Source organism: Lethenteron reissneri, chromosome 6 (genome assembly GCF_015708825.2).
Source record: "Lethenteron reissneri isolate LAM-NWPU_2019-01 chromosome 6, ASM1570882v1, whole genome shotgun sequence".
Taxonomy (NCBI): Eukaryota; Metazoa; Chordata; class Hyperoartia; order Petromyzontiformes; family Petromyzontidae; genus Lethenteron; species Lethenteron reissneri.
In genome coordinates, this window is record NC_083784.1 from 10,407,008 (window position 1) to 10,427,667 (window position 20,660).

The window sequence follows — 20,660 nt, forward strand, 5'->3', positions numbered from 1 at the left end:
CGTCTTATCGATCTCCGGTGCGCGAGCCTGCACTGCCTTTGCGGCCCTGTTGCCGTAAAATCGATTGCCGAACGTTCGCGTGGCCTGCCGCTCTGCATACAAGGCGGCCCATTTAGACGAGAGTGGTTTTTAGAGCAACGAGATTAAGTTGTTGCCGGTGCATGGGATATTTGAAACTCAAGCTGCCATGAATAATGCACGAGACGTGCGGGAACACTGCAAGTGTGCACCCCCCACAGAGGACCGCTCACCCCGGGGTACAGTAATCGCAGCGTGCCGTGAAGTCCACGCCCTGCGGTCCGGATAAGGCTGCCTCCTCTGTGCAGATTTCTCCAGGATGATTGAATATGCTGATTCCGATTTTGTGTTTCCCCCCCCCCCCCCACCTCTGTTTTTCATTGCTTTGCTTTGGTTTCCCCAGTTTGCTTCCATTGCTTAATTTTTGTCATGTATAATGTAACGATTGTCATGTATACTGTAACGATTGTCATGTATACTGTAACGATTGTCATGTATACTGTAACGATTGTCATGTATACTGTAACGATTGTCATGTATACTGTAACTGGCATTGGCCAAACATCCCAATGCTGCAAAAAACAACCTGCAAGTTACCCAGTTGTGATTATGCAGCGGCGACGGTGGCGGCGGCATCATCACCCACGATTGCGGCAAACATGACAGGACCCTGCTGAGAACGAGTCGTGTGTAGAAATGTCCAGACTAAACGAGCGCAAATAACGATGTTCATAATTCACGAGCTACATGATGGCTTCTCCAGAGCAGCAGGGCTTTGGATTAAACTCGCTGGCCAGGGTTGGCGCTGACCCATTATTAGAATAATAAGAAGAAGAATTGAAATGTTTTGGAAAGGGTAAAACCTATTATTTTTCATACTTTGATACTGGCAAAAAAGGTCCTGTAGATAATTAATGTACGGCCCTTTTCCCAGTCTTCCGCTGGATGACGGAATCCCAATGCTGACGCTTATGAGAGTTATTTGACCATACTTCACCTCGCTGGCCAGTACATCGTGGTTGAAAGGAGGGGCCCAGTGCTGATTCGGATCAAATTTTCCACTGATGTCTGCAGTGAGCAGGACTCAAAGTCCGGTTGTGAGTTGCTTATGTAGTGACATCGTGGGATGTCACTGCAGTGCCGGTCCTAGAGAGGCACGGCGTGCGGTGTAATGATTTTGCAGATACCACAGTGGTGTGGGTGTAGTACCGGCCCTAGAGGGGCCCGGTGAGCGCTGATTGATAGCGCTGGATGGCACCACGCTTGGCATGCAGTGCCAGCCCTACAGGACAGGGTGTGGGAGCGCCGGCCATAGGAATGAGGTTACTAAAGGCCATGGCACTCTGGTTGACCCGAGAGGACACGTGACCAGTTAAGCCTACAAAGGGGCCCCAAGTGGGGGCTAGGGGTGGTCACGTGGTCAGGGTCCAGATTCTGCTGGAGGATTCTGGAAGGTGGTCGTGGCCAAGGGCAGAGCCAGCCACGCTGCAGAGAATATAAGCCGGGTCCCCCAGAGGGACCGGCGTTGTTGTTCATCCTGAAGAAACCTTCGTCTACGTTCTGCGTCCTACAGAGTCTCCAACACGTGGACCTGGACCCGAGCTGTGGTCCCGGTCCGTTGTAGCTAGTTACATTGTAATTGGTGTAGTTAGCCTGGTGGTCACCACCGTAGGTTGTTATTATGTTAAGGGACAGTTGCCCATGTGTTGGTGTTAAATAAATGTGTTTCCTCCAAATGTATGTCTGCGACTCAATTTAACTCGCTTCACATAGGTGGTGTGCTAACTGTTGTACCACGACCACAATTTTTAACATTGCATTTAAATACTGCAAGTATCTGCAAGATTCTATCCAGTGCGAGTATGCAAACATACACGGCACATCCAAACACTGAAACAATTAAAATAAGTTGGGTAGATTGAGCAGTGCAGCAACCCCGCGCACAGGCGTCTCGATCACCGTAACCCCACACGGACGGGAAGTTCAAGGATTCGGACATCAAAAACGTCTCTAGTTCACCAACTCCGGAGAGGAACTCTAAGTAACAATTTGGATGGAGGCAGAGGGCTGAGAAGCATTCGGACGGTGGATATGTAGATTTTTCCAACAGTGAACATAAGTGCCAACTGGTGCCCCTTCTGAGCATTGGGTCACTGACTTGTGAATACAACTATTTCATTATAAGCCACGACAACAACTTAAACACAGGAATGCATGTTTGGATCTATATCTTATGAGGATCTTTGACCTCTAGGAACACAGTCATTTCGAGGCTTAAAACTTCATACCAGGAGACAAAGTCCTGGGTGAATTAGTGGCTTTATAACAAGCCAATTAGAAATGAGGCAATCTACATTTTAATCACTTATCTGTTATTCATGCTCGCACTGCTCCAGCCTGACCCACATCCTCTATTCCAATATAGTTCGTTGTCTGAGATGAATCTATATTTCACATCGAAGGATTTTTATGGTCTCAGCCCGATCACTGAAGACGATATGCAAAACACAAATATGTTTTTTCTCCATTTAATTCGACCTCGTCCGTTTCCTTAGTATCGGCATGGATAATTATATCAGATGAGTGACGGTGCATGTTGGGTTAAAGAGGCCAATTTAAAGAAGACAAACCTTGTGTGGTATCAGCCGCTTCCCTAGGCCATCTGTGAGGCTGTAATAGGCGTGTGGTTTTTGGATTGTACCGCGTATTAGGCGTGATGTCCACAAACACGATGTACAGCACAACCACAGGAAACCCTTGCAGTCGATGATGCACTAGCGACCGGCAACAGCCCCTGTGCAGTTTCTATCAGCTTTGGTATCAAACTCCATGAGAGGCGAATTACTTTGGTTTCCTCATGGTGGGGATCAATCTCCAGGCTCTAATTTTTGGAGACGAAATTATAATAATACGTCTTTCTATATTTTTGGTTACAAAATACATAGACTCCATTTTTATATTTGTGTGGAATTGAGCTTTGTAGTCCTTTCGAGAGCATCGCTAACATGTCGACCAGTGGCCCCGGTCACGAGACGCAGCGTAAAGTGCTGGGGAGTGGTGGCATTGAGGTTGGTTGAGCACACTGCAGCACTCCCAGCCACCGCTGTTCTATTTGTGACTGTGTTGTATCTGTTATTAAACCTCGGCTCTGCCTCCTCGGAAAAAAACTGTCTAACACCAATTGCCTTTTTTGTGGTGATATAATCGAATCTTAGCATTGAGCTCACGGTTTTGAAACATTGACCCATGTAAACATCTGAACAAAGTGTGTGCGGTCATCTTGAAGCGCGGGATTCCTTGTTGCCACGGTGGCTCTGGCCGCTCGCACTCCGTGAGGTTGCAGCTCCATGCATCATTTATGACAGTGACTGCACTGGGCACGGTGCATCGGTGTGCTCTCTTGGGGGCATGCGTATTGTATTACCAGCGTCTCGATTCATAAAAAAATTCAATTAACTTATAAAAGCAATGCGTTGAGGTGTAGAGGCTACTGAAGAGCCTTGCAAAAGAAGTAACTCGAGGACAGATGCAAATGGCATAAAAGTACCCGACACCCACAGGGGCAACAGGAGTGTGTGGTGTTGTTGCTGCATTGTTGAAAGACAAGCAAAGGTTAAGTTGCATGTAAGAGGGAACTATTTCCACAGGACTAGGAAAAGGACATGAAACGCACATTGCGTAATCGTCGGAGGAAAAGAGCGTGATAACCAAAGGGTTAAGCTTACTGAGCTTTCCAAGTTTTGGGCTCACTGGAGTATTGCAGCATACAGCTAAACATTTAGAAGTGCATTTAAGGGGAAACGAGTGCAAGCACTGGGCAGGGAGCGGATGTTAGTGGCCAGCGTGTGCAGTCGTAAGTAAGGGGAGTGGAAATTTTCATAATTCGTAAAATGACATTCGATGGGCAGTGAGAGCAAAGCGCTGCCGGATTGGGCTGAGGTGAGATCTGGTGTTTAGCTGCGGTGTATTTTAATTATCTGTCTCTCTATTGCTGCGCTCGACTATTTGGTTACCAAGCCATGGCTTGGACAGGGACTGAAAGGGGGACGTATGAATCTAAATTTCTCATTTGCGCCGGAAAGATGATTTTAATTTGTGGATGTTGCACACTTGTTGACTTTGTGGGCGCCATGGTTGCGAGATATTAACTACCTTGCCTGGTGTACAGGAAATCGTGGGTTCTATCCCGACGTCAACGCTTGTATATTTGGAGTTTGCATGTTCTTCCCATGGTCGCGTGGATTTTTCTCTGGGTCCTCCATTTTTTTTTCCCTCCACATTTAGATTCTACATCACTTGTTTATAGTATTTGGCTATAATACATTTCCACTTGATGATATTAGCCACTTCATTGAGCTATCATTTGTGATAGCCAGGTCGCTTCGTAAAAAGATCTGTGTAGCTCTTTGGGCCTTGCCTGGTAAAAAAAAATACAGTCGTGGCCCTTGGCTCTGGCATTTCAGCCGTGGGCAGTTTAACGTGATTTAGACATGGAGGCTGCGGTGATGAGTGGGACCCGTGTACAGGGTGGAGAGTGGCAGGGGTACGGAGAAGGGAACTGATGTGAAATCCCCCAGGGACTGGTGACCGTGTGGTTGTAATGTGAGACCCGACCGTTTTTTTTCTTATTTTAGGTTGGGGACAATCTTGACTTCACAGCCTGAAGCATGCGTAGTCTCACCTCCCGGCTCCTCTTATCCTTTACTCCTCGTATGGCAGGTTTCACCACCGTTCAGTTTTTGCGTATATCATGGCTAGGGTAGGTAGTTTGAATTTCATATTTATATTTTTTGCCTGTAAAATTTTTTAATGTACGTATTTGTTCATAATTAGGGGATAATTATGCTTCATTTCATCAATAGATATATAGATACTCTTAGCTAATGGTATGGGCATTTTGAATTGCGCGTGTAAGAATAAATGTTTTTATTTGTTAGTCGTCCCTAAATAGGTTCACGTGATCCCTCCAGCTGCTCGGGGCCGAATTGCAATGATCCACAAGGGAGGGAGGTGCACACCACCCCACGAGTCTTGTTTGCCAACGACGACGTAGCAATACGAGTGACGACAGCACAGCGACGACCCAAACGCAACAGGGCAAATAAAGAGATGTACAACTAGGAACTACTCACCAAGATCAACTGGAGAATCTATTGAAATTGAGAGAAATAAACATGTATTTTAACCGTTCTGATTGCCACAGTCTTAATGCTGCTTGGAAGTGTATTACATTATCAAGTAATACACTCTTTAATTGCATGCCTAATACAGGTCACCATACATCGATGGTGATTAACTGTGAGCGGTCCATAATAGGTTTTGCAATTTTTTTTTGACCTAGAAATGCCAGAATGTACATGCATGACATACATAATCTATGTTGATGAACTGTGAATAACCCAACTAATAATGGATATCCATTGTATTATTACATGAATACATTAACCCCTTTCTCTGGTCTTCGCACCTGATTGGCTCACAGTGACAACATCACATTTATTCCTTTTTAAGAGCAAAAGAGGAGGAGGATTTATCCGCAACTCTGGCTTTCGCCTGGTGAGGCTAGTTGTAATTACCAGCGAAATGTTGTACTCAAATTCTAAGTTTTGTGGGTTTATTTCAACGCACCGGTGTGCTGAACTAGTAACTAATTGGCACGTTTTGTTCGTCACAAACCTTGCTAATTAACTGTCGGGTGGAGGCGGGTTTAACGACACATTTATCTTTACGTAAATCTAACGTATTATATGGAGTTCAGTTGCTCCTCGGAATGGAACCACAGATTGTCCAAAGCGAGCACAAACATTGCAATGCCTAGTCTCATCGTACTGGATGGCTCAGGGCTGCGAGTTAATTTCATGCGTGTGTAAAGTAGTAACTCGGCAGGAGACGACTTCACGGGTAGCACACTCTTTATTTTCACCAACTTGTAGTTACACGGATGACTAACACCCTACTTCGTTACACGGGTGACCAACACCCACTTAGCTACACGGGTGACGGACACCCACTCAGCTACAACTTCGTTACACGGGTGACCAACACCCACTTAGCTACACGGGTGACCAACACCCACTCAGCTACACGGGTGACCAACACCCACTCAGCTACACGGGTGACTAACACCCACTCAGCTGTACTGACACGGGCTCTTACGCCCTGTAGCCTTCCGGGACACACCCAGCCGGGGTGCCCGTCTCGGCTCTGGGTACCACCGTCCCGACCCACACGGGCGTCGGACTACGGTCCCCCCAGTCTCGGATCCGAGCCACACAGGGCCCCTACCTCCTCCACCCCGTCTTCGGTCTTCAACTGGTTAACACTGACCACGAGTGCTCTCGCGCGTCCCCCTTTATACCCCTCCTGCGGACGTCGCTGAGAGTACTCACTTATCTGACCAATCACTGCGCACTCGCTACGATCCTCTTTTCCCAGCTTGTGTGAGCGCGCCACACCACCGGCGCGCGCGTCCATGCCACGCCCACACCGCGTGCCCAACCCCGCGCCCCGTGATCCATCACTGCCGGCGCACGTCAATACCACCACTACATCACCCCCTACCACATAGCTCGCAGCCGACCCGGCTGCTAATAAAACATACAACACCCCTTCACCCCCATGTGTGCCCCGTAACATAACACAAACCCTAACAACACAACATGAACACCGCAATCCGCAAAACCCAGCAACCGCCACACCCGCAACAAGAACAACATGCACAATCCAGCGAGTGGCAACGATACTGTGTATGCGGAAAGAGTAACAATAAAAAAAATTTCTTTAATCATTTTCTCTTCTTTTCTCTCCGACTCATGCAGCGTTCCAATGTCCGAGCGTCCCTTGAACGGGACATTACCCCGGCAGAGGGGGAAGCCGGCAACGAAGTCGGGCTTTAACAAAAAAAGAATTTTTTTTTTTTTCATGAAAAGTGTTGCGTCCTTGACCGAGTCCGCCTTGCCGGACCGTCGTACGGCACAGGACGCAGTTGGCCATCCGGCGGCGCCGGCAGTTCAGGAAGGCATGGGCCAGGCATCGGGGCTCCGTGCGAGCCGCGGGGTTCCGGTTCCCGACGGTCAACAGCCGTCAGGTCCGAGACACCTGGGGGTGGGTCAGGTGGAGACACGTGAGGATCAGCCTGCGACACATCCCTCCCCGAGTCGACGGTCACATCACACGCTCGGTCGTCACGGCACAACCCGGGGTCACGCGGCGCCGCGTAGGGTTTCAGTCGGGAGGAGTGCACGTACCAACGGCGTTTTCCCCATTTAATCTGTATACTCTGGGGTCGTGCAACCCGCACAATTTCCACCGGTCCCCTCCATGGTCTCAACAGTTTGGGGGACGTAGCCAACGGTGCGTGTGGACAATGCAGCCAGGCCTTATCGCCCGGTTCCCAATTGTGCGTATGCACCTTCCGTTCATGCAATCGCTCGTTCGCGATCTGCCGAGAGCGTGAATTCAATCTCGCAGCCTCTCGCGCCTCAGCCAATTTGGCGATGTTAAACTTAATGTGGTCTGCCAATTTAGATTTCGCACGTGGCTGTGAAATCCCCAGTTGGACGTCCATGGCCGGATCAGCCTCCCGCCCATACATCAGAAAAAATGGAGAAAACCCCGTCGCCGCATGGGGTGCCATCCGATAGGCCGCTAGTATCCCCCGGTACCTGTAAGTCCCAATCCACCTGGTCGTCGCATACCTGTTGGCACAGCATAGACGTAATCGTCCTGTTCAGACGTTCAACCATACCGTCAGTCTGCGGGTGGTACGGGGAGGTACGTACTTTCTTTGTACCCAACAGGTCGCACACCTCGCGCAACAAAACACTCAAAGTTTTTCCCTTGATCCGTCAGCAAGCGTTCGGGGGCGCCTTTGTCCAAAACGTAACCTTGGACAAAGGCGTCCGCCACTGCCGCAGCCGACTGGTTGGCGAGTGGCCACGCCATGGGCCAGCGGGTGAAGTACTCTACGCCAACCAGCAGGAACTTATTTCCCCGAGGTGTAGTGGGAAAGGGCCCCAAGATGTCTAGCGCGACCAATTCGTTCGTGCGCGAAACTTGAATGGATTGAAGCGGTGGATTAGCCGCTATTTGTGGCGGTTTTCTTTTAGCGCACCCTACACACCCCTTAAGAATGTTCGCCACGTCACTGCCCATCCCAGGCCAATAGTAGTCTCGCTGAATGAGGGCGAGCGTTTTGTGAAACCCCAGATGCATGAGTCGTTCATGGGCAGCCAGGACGACCTTACCCCGTACAGCAACCGGCACCACAAGCATGTGACGCCGGGACATGGAGTCCCACTTCATCAAGAGGCCCTGTCTGCACACCCAGGAACCGACCCGCGTTTCCCCGCCCTCGGGAACGTTAACCTTCCGACGTAGCGCGAGTAGGGAGCTGTCGGCCATTTGCAGACGGCCCCACTCGATGAGAGGCAATGCTAACAGCGAGTCCCTCCCCGTGGGGGCGTCGACCCCCGTAGTATCCGTGGCGGCTAGCACCACTTCCGCGGGGACATCGACAGAAGGTTTACACCGCGCCGATCCCAACTGACATGCGCATTCCGTACGCGTCGGCAACCGTGACAATGCATCCGCATTCGAGTGGCGCAACCCCTTGCGGTAAATCGTCGTGAATTGGTAGTCCTGAAGGACCTCCAACCATCGGGACAATTGGCCGGATGGCTGCGCCACCCGCATAGCGTATTGGAGAGCCGCATGGTCCGTGCGAACCGTAAAGTGACGGCCATACAGATACGGCCTGAATTGCTGTATAAAAAACACAATCGCCAGCAATTCACGCCGTGTCACGCAGTAGCGTTGTTCCGCGGGGGACAGAACCCTGCTACCGTAGGCGACCACCCGTTCGACCCCCCCCGACCACCTGTGAGAGCACTCCCTCGATACCCGTGTTACTGGCATCCGTGTCGAGCACAAACGGTTGCGTGAAATCGGGGTAACAACAAGGGGGGAGCCTGCACCAAGGCGTCACGAAGGGAGCAGAACGCGGCCTCCTCCTCCGGCCCCCAGTGAAACCGCACCCCTTTAGCCGTCAAGGCGTGCAGGGGCCTGGCTATGGTGGCAAACTGTTTGACAAAACGACGGTAATAGGAGGCAAATCCTATGAAGCTGCGGACTTCAGTAACAGAGGTCGGTGTTGGCCATGAGCCGACGCATTGCGTCTTAGCAGGGTCCGTCGAGATCCCCGAACGGCTAACGATATGGCCCAAATACCTGACCGATTCCCGAAGCAGAAAACATTTAGCCGGTTTAAATTTAAGCTTCGCGGAACGCATCCTGAGAAACACTGCCCTCAGTCGCTGGAGGTGCTCCTCAAAAGTTCGGCTGAAAACGATGATATCATCGAGGTAAATCAAACAGGTGTCCCATTGAAGGCCTGACAAAACCAATTCCATGAGCCTCTGGAACGTGGCAGGAGCGGAATGTAAACCCATGGGCAATCGGTTGAACTCAAATAGGCCTCCCGGTGTCCGGAAAGCGGTTTTAGGTTTTGATTCGTCATCGAGGGGCAATTGCCAAAATCCCGAAAGCAAATCGAGCGTCGAAAAAAACTGTGCTCCTGCCAAGGCATCCAGCGACTCATCCATCCTGGGGAGCGGATACGCATCGGCCATTGATATTTTGTTTAGGCGGCGGAAATCAAACCAGAACCGCAGGGATCCATCCTGTTTTTTAACCAAGACGATAGGAGCACCCCACGGACTGGAAGAGGGCGCAATGATGTCGGCCGCCAACATGTCATTTACTGCCGACTGCACATGCTCCTTCTCGGCTGGACTGAGCCGGAAGGGATTCTGTCGAATAGGGGCCGCGTCCCCAGTCTCTATGTGGTGGCGCAACAGGTCTGTGCAGCCAATGTCGTACTTGTGCCTGCTAAACACGTCAGCGAACTCGAGCAGCAAGCCCCTCAATGCACCCAACTGCACACTGGACAAGGTACTGGACCCGGCACACAACGAGTCCAACCACTCCGTCCCCTCCTCACTTTGGGGATGCGTATCGACATGCGAATCGGCGTGAGCAACGAGCTGTTCCTCGACGGGTAGCGGCGCGGCGTGAGCGAGCACCGTTCCCTGCGTAATCACGGCCGGCCGCGACCCCGTATTCAGGACCACAACGAACGGCTCACTGTCCCCTCTCACCATGGTCTGGGCCACCGCTAACTCGAGGTCCCCTTTAGCCCTGTTAGACGGCCCCAATAGAACTCCCTGCGCCCCCGCATCCGCCCCAAGGGGTTTTCTCAACCGAAGGGGTACCAACATTTGCGATCCCGGGGGCACCCGTACAGTCCGGGTTGCCAGCGCCTGCACCGTCGCACAAGCCGTGCGTATCTTATTTGGACTCTTCAAAAACTCAACCCGCCGACCCGACGGAAGCTCAATGCAGGCCTGGTCTATGAGAATTTTTATGGGCATTTTAGACAGAAAGTCCGTGCCTAGTAAACAAGGAACGGCCAACGATGATGATACAAAAATAGGACCCGCCAATTTAATGTCGCCAATACAAATATTCGCCCGAATCTGGCCGATGATTCCCAAAGATCCCCCGTTTGCCGCGTAAAATGGTACATCCACCGGCAGAAGTGGTCGACATTGTACGGGAAGAATATTATAAATAAGGTCCGAAATAATAGTGGCCGACGCACCCGTGTCCACGAGCACCCGGACCTCAACCCCGTCAATGTACCCCGTTACCACGGACGACCCGGCCGACGCAGCCACAATCCTGTGGGCCAATTCGGACCACTCGACTGCCTTCGGGCCGTACGCGGACCCCTCTCGCCGAACCGAACCCCCGGCGCCCATACACGGTCCCCCCACCGCTAAGCGGCGACCCGAACGTGCCGTGCGTGTGGACCGAACGTGTGAGGTGCCGCGACTTGCCGGGTTCAGTTGGGATGTCTTGAGTCCCTGGTCGTCGTCCGGACGTGGTCCCGCGGTGCGTTGACGCGGGGCCCGGCACCCGGACGCGACGTGGCCCCGAAGGCCGCAGTTGTAGCAGACGACGAGGGACGTCGTAGGTTTCGGTTGCTCCAGCTTGCGGGAGGAGCGTGTGGGCGAACGACCTCCCGTTCTCCACTCCCCCGGCCTCGAACCAGCGAAGGCCTCCTCCCGAGGCACAGCAGGCTGAGGTCCGATGATCGTGGCGGCCGGTGCCCCGTTCTCCACCGATGCGCAGACGACCGTCGGCTTCCGCTGTAGGACCTCGTAAGCGTGGATACTCGTGGCAATCCCCAGGGAGCAGATGTCCATCTCGTCCGCCGTATTAATGGGAACTCCCAATCCGTGAGCCAGCGCCAGCAGCTGCTCCGTCACCATGGCGTCCTTCCCCTCCTTGTCCATGCGGGGAAAAGCTGAATCCGCCAGGGCGAGCAGCGCCGTGCGATAGGCGAGCGTTGTTTCTCCAACCACCTTCCGCCGATCGTAGAACTGGTGGCGACAGGTCGAGGGCGGCCCGAACACCTTGGCCAACAGGTGCAGCGCGGCCTGGAGCGTTGAGCGGGACGACCTCGGGGCAGACGTGAAGGCCGCAAGCGCGTCGTCGTCGAGCATCGCTGGCAGCGCGCGCAGGGCAGTGGTGTCGGACCACCCCGACATTTCTTGATGCGCAATGAACCGTCGCTGGAAGGCTCCCCAGTCGCCCCCGTCCGCCTTGAACACCGACAGCGCGGGCAATCGTTGCTGGAGAACTCGATCGTCGTCGTCGTCGTTGGAACGATTTTCCCGCGCGCCGCTGTGGTTGTAGAAAATGTCGGCTCCCTCTGCAGGCGCAAAATGGAGAGCTCCGGCGCTCGCCGATGACGCGGGCTGCGCTGTGTGGAGACCTCTGGCCACGTGGTGTCCGCGTTTCCCGCCAACCGGAGGCGGACCCTCAAAAATGGCGCCAACTCCCAAACTTTTGGCGCGAAACGCCTTATGGCGGGAACCCTCCAGCCGCGCCGCCTCTTCCAACCCCGCAGGCGTTCCACCGGCCGCTGGAACGGAGATCTCCGCCAAGATCGCAGCGGCGGCGAGCAGCAACTCCGCCAGGCGGGAGTAGTGCGTCCTGCAGGCTGGTGTCGGAGGCGGGCGGAGCATCGGCCATTTCCGCGAAGTGCTGCATCGGCGGCAACTCCTCGTCCTCTCCTCCCGAGGGTGGTGTCACCGGTACGTCGTCGTCTCCCCGGTCTTGCACGTGGGAACGAGAAGTCTTCCTTGTGTCCATTCTCCTTGAAGACAGGTTTACTTCTGACGCCAGTTGTAAAGTAGTAACTCGGCAGGAGACGACTTCACGGGTAGCACACTCTTTATTTTCACCAACTTGTAGTTACACGGATGACTAACACCCTACTTCGTTACACGGGTGACCAACACCCACTTAGCTACACGGGTGACGGACACCCACTCAGCTACAACTTCGTTACACGGGTGACCAACACCCACTTAGCTACACGGGTGACCAACACCCACTCAGCTACACGGGTGACCAACACCCACTCAGCTACACGGGTGACTAACACCCACTCAGCTGTACTGACACGGGCTCTTACGCCCTGTAGCCTTCCGGGACACACCCAGCCGGGGTGCCCGTCTCGGCTCTGGGTACCACCGTCCCGACCCACACGGGCGTCGGACTACGGTCCCCCCAGTCTCGGCTCCGAGCCACACAGGGCCCCTACCTCCTCCACCCCGTCTTCGGTCTTCAACTGGTTAACACTGACCACGAGTGCTCTCGCGCGTCCCCCTTTATACCCCTCCTGCGGACGTCGCTGAGAGTACTCACTTATCTGACCAATCACTGCGCACTCGCTACGATCCTCTTTTCCCAGCTTGTGTGAGCGCGCCTCACCACCGGCGCGCGCGTCCATGCCACGCCCACACCGCGTGCCCAACCCCGCGCCCCGTGATCCATCACTGCCGGCGCACGTCAATACCACCACTACACGTGTACCATGCCAAATTCTAATGTGTATGTTGAACTTTCTTTTGCACCGTACGCAGCCATAGTCTTAAACTAAGACCAAAGAGCTCCGTGTTTATATGTTGCCTACGTGAATTGGTTTCTATCTGTGTGCGTGCGTGCATCCCTAGCGTTTCATCCAGTACCTGGCATCGAGGAATACCCTCTTCAACCTGAGCAATTTCCTGGATAAAAGTGGGGTTCAAGGTGAGAGAGACTGATGCTTCTGTGCACGTGTGTTGGTGTGTTGTGTGTGTGAAGCCCATTTTGGTGATTTTGTACAGACCGCAACACGATGCCCTCTTCGTGCAATGCAGATGGAAAGTGATATTTGGGATATAAATCGTCCACAGAACGTGAAACAAATACATTTTAAAGACTTGAAAATATTTTCCGAAGTTGGCCAGACACTCTCCAAAGCACCGAGCCAGCCCCACTCAGATCTTGATTTAAACTTTGACCATCCACATCTTATTCTCTTCCACCTCTGATTTTTTTTATTGTACTTTACATACATATGTTGAACCTGTTCACACCATATGTACCACAACCGTGCTCATCGGAGGTGCGGGATTTTGAACGTATTGCCATACCCCATAATAGAACCTGCGATTTAAAACATTCTCGATTTTTTTTTTTAAGTGGTGATTTCATACCAGTTGGCAATAAGCACACGCAAAACCCTAGCCCAGCTCTTTAAGTGTGTCCTCAAACCTTTCCTTATAAAGCCTGAAGGCACCTGTCTGCTGTTGAGTAGGAGAGCCGAGACCCCCAAAGGTGATTACATACGATGCGTTAACTCGCGGTAACACTGCGTTAATGTTTTTTTTTTCTTTTCAGGATACGACATGTCAACCTTTGTTCGCCGGTACAGCAAATACCTGAATGAAAAGGCTTATTCCTACAGACAGATGGCCTTTGACTTCACACGTGTTAAACGGGGGTAAGTGAGGTAACAGAGGGCTACTGCCCTCTCTCATCTGTTCCAGATAGTGCATCTACGAGTATTTCTCTCTCCTCGTGCCTCTTCCCTGGTTGCATCATTCATGATTAAAGTTGCTCTTCACCTTGTCATACAAAATAAGAAAACATCGCTCATCACTCGGGATGCGTAATGTTGATAGCAATATAACTATAGCATGAATGTTTTATAACAAATACTACATGCTGTATACCATATGTATAATGATTAGAATTCATTATATCTGTGGCCCATGGCTCTCAGATTCTTCATCAATCTGTCCCTCAACGTAAAAAGTTTCGACAACCTTGATTTTTGGTCTTACCTTGGTCACCAAAGAATAAGTACAAATGACCCATTGTATAAATTACACATTTTCTTCATTTGGCCATGAGCTCCTCCGAAGGCCTTTCTCAATATTCAGTCCTCATCGTCGGCGATGATCCGACCACTGCGGGATGAAGGCCCCTCCCCACACCGTCTCCACGCCTCATGGTCCTGCGGGGCCGCATCCCATGTTGCTCTTGTAAGGGCACGACCCCACCCCTAGCTACCATTCCGTCACCAGTCTGGTCCATCGCACACCGACACTTCTTGCGATGTCTCCTGTCCAAACTCACTTCCCTATATCAACCTACTCCGTATGCGTTGTTGTGTAGTGTTTCAGCACGTTGAATCATTATGCGAAGTGTGCTATAGACGAGTTAATGATTATTTTAAATAAAATGTATAACCAGACTTCCACCACAATGCATAATTAGTTTTTATACAATACAGTGGTACCTCTGTATACGTCGTTAATTCGTATACCAAACGAATTTTTCCCATAATAAATAAAGGGAAAGGAAATAATCCCTTCCAGAGTATAATAAATTATATTTTATATGGCATATACATTAATGGGGTTGTATAAAATAATTTAGACACTACCTATTACTAAAAATCATACATAAATTCAAATAAATGCATGAATAAATTAAAATAAATTTAAATTAAAAATATAATTTTACATCACGTTACCTTGCTGAGAGGAGTTGATAGCCTACGAGGATGGTGGTGAGGAAGGGGAGGAGGAGATGTTACTTTTTGGAAGGAGAGTCCCCTTCCATTAAAACTTCAGGAAGCTGAAATTCCATGGGTTTTTTTTCTCTTTCTCTTTTCTGTCTTTTTTTTTTCTTGACTTAGGCCTGTTTGAGGCTCACCAGGTTTGAGTTTTACTAAAAACTTGTCCATTGAAGTTTGTTTTTGCCTTCTAAGAATGTTCCTGAAGTGTGACATCGTCTGGTCATTCCACACAATACTGTTACGGCTTGTTAGAGCCGTAACAGTATTGTGTACGCGGGTACTGTACGCGGTGACTCATCCCGACCCATACAAGTTGTAGCAAGCGCGTCGTATCCCAAGCAAGACGTCGTATCCCAATACATTTTTTTCTCGTCAAACACGACGTAGACCAAATTCGACGTATTCCAAAGCGGTCATATACCGAGGTATGACTGGATTACTTTTTTGCATTGAACAGCGTCCCATCGTTGGGATGGAAGTGCTCTTGGCCCAAGCTGTCTAATGGAAACTCGGTATCTTGGGGCGTGCTGTGCAAAACCCTTACTGGTAAAAAATTAACACCTTAATTGCTCGTTCAGACAGGGAGCCAATGCAGCGTCACCAGTATGTTGGAATAAAGTTCATGCTGTAATTATAATTGTTTCAGCTAGTTGAAATTTGCATACATGGCAAACTCCAGCCCCCGCCCATAAACGATGGCAGCCATGTTAGGAGAGGAACCATGAGTGCAGCATATCTGACTTCAAGGAAAACCTTACGCAAGTGATATTACAAAGGGCAAACGTTATTCAGAATGAGCGTTGAGGTTATTTTAGCTTGTATTTCAGGGTTTGATCCAAAAATGGGCCCCAGACTCAATCTGGGAAGTCTCCACAGGAGAAGCGCTCACAGCGGGTGGTTCTGTGTGATCTTCGTTTGTAACCCTCGCACCCATCAACATCCACACAGCCAGTGCTTGCTGTATAATAGTGCCTGGAACATAATAATTAAACAAAGGAGCGTATATGTTATTTATATATTTAGCCATGATTTTATTTACCGGGCAGACCTCGCTTAGTGCAACCCTGTAGAATGCTAATTCGTTACGGTGGTTTTTGTCCTGGAGAAAATTTTTATGAAAAATTAAAATCAAAACCTAAGTAATGCGATTTAAGAGTGAAAACACGCGGCAGTGGTGGCTTAGGAAACGTACCCGCCCACATTATTCGCTCGGCCAATGAGAGCGACGCACGCTCTCAGCCAAGGATTACTTTCAAAAAAACTTTTTTTTACGTAAAAATTGTATATTTTTGTTCTCAATGCTAGCCAGGTGAGACCTCAATGAGACCAAGATCGAATATCGGGCTCCACCTTAAAGAAACCTCACCACAGAAATTTAGACTGAGGGTATTGCTAAGATCATGGAGGTTCTGAAGCTATTCTCTGAGTGACCCAGACTGGGAGCAGCTCCTACAGCCTCGTCTAGCACCGCTGCTATGTAGGAGTACAGTAGAACACACTCGAGTACAGTGCATTATAAGTTGTAATGTTTATTATTTAATTAATATTTACCATCTGCATTATTAATCGCGCTGTTATCGATACCCTAATCAAGCCCTTGTATATTGCTCATACGATAGAAATAAGTTTGTCGGGAACTTAACCCATATATACAATGCAGTGCTGATTCTATTCGGGTTCGCTTCTTCAGGGAAACGCACCTCGAGCGCTGAACCGAGGTCTGCCTGCATTCCCAATATGTTGGGAAATGTGTCGCACAAATAACCCCGGCACGCTCTTTTCGGAATACGGGCGCCCTGGGTAATGCTATAACTGGTGTGAGGTGCTGCCTTTCGGTGTTACTGCGACATCTTTCGTTACAACGCTTCCCTCTAACCCAATGCGCGCGTTTCTTCTCTCCAATAGCAACGAAGGTCTCATGAGAAGTATGAATGTGGAAAAGCTTCTCAAGGCTCTGCCTGTCTTGCAAGGACAAGTGGATGCTCTGCTCGACTTTGATGTAATGTCTCAATTCCTCTGGTCATAATATTAACCGGGATTACTATGACACGTGTTGTGAGTGTCTTAAAAGTGTGCAGTGTAGTTTTGTTAGGGACTCAAACAATTAAAATTTAGATTCGATCTGCTTTGCAGCCAGTGACCAATACAGTTAAGATCTGAATGGGCTCAAGCTATTGTGCTTGATGAGATTTTTTTGGAACTTCCGTAAGTCTTTCTCGAGTTCCGTTTTGGAAGCATTGATCGCAGAAACGTTGATATTGTGGAGTGGGATGAACATTGCGAGTGGGTTGGCAATTTGAGGAGCTCTGTTGAAGTAATGGCTGTGTTTAAACTCGGTGTCGTTTTTGTAATTTAAATTGTATTTTTTTTACCTTAAACATCTTTATTTTGTTATGCATACCACCACTTGTCAATCAATCAAACTTTATTTTATGTTCCAATATCGGCCTCAATAAAGTAGACACATTACTGCAGAACAGGAACAGGGAGTAATATATATTATTACTTTTACAATTACATGCAATATATTAATTACTTTACCCCAGCATCAAGCATAAATGTGTTTGTTGGGTGCCCAAAGTCTTACATTTAAAATGTTCTGATTATGTGCATTATCTTGACTTTGTGCCAAATTTCAGCTTTCTAGCTTCTCTATAAATGCAAATTAACTCGCCCCCTCCCCTCGCTTTGGGGTGCCAAAATGGGTGACATTTTGTTTCTAGACGGCAGATTTTGCTGCCCACAAAAGTGATGGTCTCTGCAGCCTGACAAGCATCATATTGGTTCTCGTCCCATCAAGGACGGTTGACAATTGCAGCCAATAGAATTCTGATGGAAATTGTGAGTCAAATAGCTGTATTACTCTTTATATAACAACATGAATAATTTCTCATGAGTAAAATCGATGCTCGCATGCTGGGCACTCCTTTCTGTAATACAGCACATTGTGGGCGTCATCGGCGAGTTGTTTCAACACGGAGATACGTCCACATGCAGGATCGGCGAGGCACCGGGTAAACTAAATTAAAACTAAACTCTTTTTATTTTACCAGGGTAGGCCCACTGAGCTATATAACTCTTTTTCAAAAGCGACATGGCCATAAATGATTGTTCTCAAGGAAGTGGCTTATCACGTGGAAATGTATAGCAGCCAAAAACTCTAAATGCTTATAGAGTCTAAGTGTGGAGGAAAAAACCAGAGGACCCAGAGAAAAATCCACGTGACCTCCGGGAGGAGAGAGGTGAGCGAGACATGAACACTCCATATATACAGGCGGTGAGGGTCGGAATCGAACCCACAATCTCCTGCATACCAGGCGAGGGAGTTAACATCTTGCTACCTTAAAGAATAGTACACCATATAGGTTTTCCGACCTAATTCTATGATATTTTAGGTTTTAGCTCTTACGATTATCTGGGTAAAATACATATATTCTGAATTAACAAGAATCATCACCATTAAACATCAATTGTATGTATGTTGAACTTTTTTTATACCATACATAGCCAACTGCGCAAATCGGATGGTGCATGTTTGCGTCATGTGTAATTGGGTGGGCTTGCGTTTTGTATATGGAAACATAACCCGAACTCACTCGCCAATTGTTAATGCAGTGCTTCTCTGTCTACCCGTGTCGCGTGTCGCTGACAGGCAAGCCCCAGTGACCTCAGCAACGGAGTGATTAACGCTGCTTTCTCACTGCTCTTCAAGGACATGATCCGTCTCTTTGCCTGCTACAACGACGGGGTCATTAACCTGCTGGGTGAGAGGTGGCAGCCCCGATGCTGCCTGTGGCTGCGTCTCCCCATTGCTCCGCTGCCTCCATCTTTGCTCGTCCCTCCGGTCCTTCTCCGCATGTCTTGGTCTCCCTTTGTTTTTTATGCGTCCGTCTCGTCTTGGCCTACCAATCTTTTCCCCTCTGTCTCCATCTCCGTGTCTTTGTACGTGTTTGTGGGTCTTGTGTTGGTTTCTCTCTGCCTCCTTTCTTCATGCCCCTCTTTCTGCCTATGTACCTCAACGTGCCTTGCTCTTCCTCTTCACACACCCTGTTTATAAAACTCCTACATCAAAACTCGTCCATGGTTTACTTATTTAACAAGAGTGCAACTTGAAAACAATATGACTAGAAGGTCCGTAGGCTTCCCTCGAAGGCTCGTGATTGCCAACCTCTTATTTTGTTCTTAGTGGTGAGATGGATGCTTGTAAGTGTTTTTGTTATTTATTGCTCACAATCCACCAGTACATTTTGGATATGGACTCTCTGATTTATATCATCTTCTGAGTTATTTACGTGAATGTTTGTAGGCCCACAGACTGGGATAATGTCATAAATAAGGAAAAGGTTTTAATTGCAGGTTAATATGTTGCAGAAAAATTAATGTATATAATTGTCCAAAATGTATTGAAATGTATCGTACTAATTTAATTAAGCAGAGATGGTCACGTCTTATTAGTCGGTAAGACACAGATCCCCCCTATAGCCTCTAACAGACTGTTGGGGCAAGTACTGTTAGCGAGCACCAATGAAGGACAGCACGGCACACGAGGGGATGGGTGGCCAGCAACGCCTGACCGCCTTTGCCTCCCGAGTGCCGATGTTGAAAAACTGCACCAGGTACTCAAATATGAGACAGAGTCGACCTCGGGAGGCCCAGGACCAGTTCAGATAATTGTCACATGTTGTTGGTTGCGAGTGGGAATCGAACTTGGGTAGTCGGGTTCTTGGCGAGCGCAGCGCTAACCGCTACACTACCACTTCCCACATTTAAGTAAGAGGGCACAACGACACGCGGGTCCCCATACAATCCACACAGCAGCCACACGCGGGTACCCATCTCCACTGCCCATTCCTCCACCATGCCCTCGCAGCCCCCAAGCTTTGGCATATTTCGACATAAGTTCCTGGCGACAAACAAAATTCATGATGGGATCCAGCAAACCAGGCTCCCGGATTCAGCGGACCATAAATATGCCGTAGATCTGATTATGGGCACCACGGTGCCGAGATGTCAACTACCTCGCCGGGTATACGGAAGGTCGTGGGTTCGATCCCGACCCTGACGCCTGCTGCTGTATATTTGGAGTTTGCATTTTCTCCCCATGGTCGCGTGGCTTTTTTTGCGGGTCCTCTGGTGTCTCTACCCACATTTAGAATCAGCGATAAGTTTCCATGTGATAAGCCGCCACTGTTGTTGAGCTATAATTTCTGGTCAAGTCACTTCTGAAAAAGAGCTATATAGCTCAGCGGGCCTTAGCCGGTCAAATAAAAAATAGTTAAGTTTTTAGATTTAGTTGATTATTAATATCAATTGATATAGTCCTGTTCTCATTACAATCTTGAAAATAAAAATGTGTTCCATTCCTCCTCCATTCCTTGAGTGTAATTGTATTTCAAATGACAATGGCTATTTAAAATACTGAAACAACATGTTTTGGGTATTTTCATGCTTATCTGTGTTATGTGTGTGTCACATGACACAGAGCACCCTAGCCAATGAGTTTCTTTCATTTCGACTGGTTAATTATCCATGTACACTTTTAATTGCTTAATACGTAAAAAAAATAGCTTTTTCATAATGCTGTCCTTAACTGGGTAATTAAGCTAATACTTGTTCTGAATGTGCAGGCTATTCAACTCGGTAATCACTGCATTTAATAAAA

At 49.1% G+C, this 20,660-nt stretch overlaps 1 protein-coding gene across 6 annotated transcripts in view; it reads left to right on the top strand.

The window, feature by feature from the left end:
• The window catches only part of LOC133354982 (clathrin coat assembly protein AP180-like), a 142,253-nt gene that overhangs the window by 29,363 nt on the left and 92,230 nt on the right, over positions 1-20,660 (top strand). For all 6 annotated transcript variants that reach the window (XM_061572221.1, XM_061572231.1, XM_061572240.1 and 3 more), the window contains exons 3-6: positions 13,104-13,179; positions 13,813-13,915; positions 16,904-16,997; positions 18,651-18,762. In XM_061572221.1, coding sequence (XP_061428205.1) covers positions 13,104-13,179; positions 13,813-13,915; positions 16,904-16,997; positions 18,651-18,762 — 385 coding nt within the window. The remainder of the gene's footprint in view (positions 1-13,103; positions 13,180-13,812; positions 13,916-16,903; positions 16,998-18,650; positions 18,763-20,660) is intronic.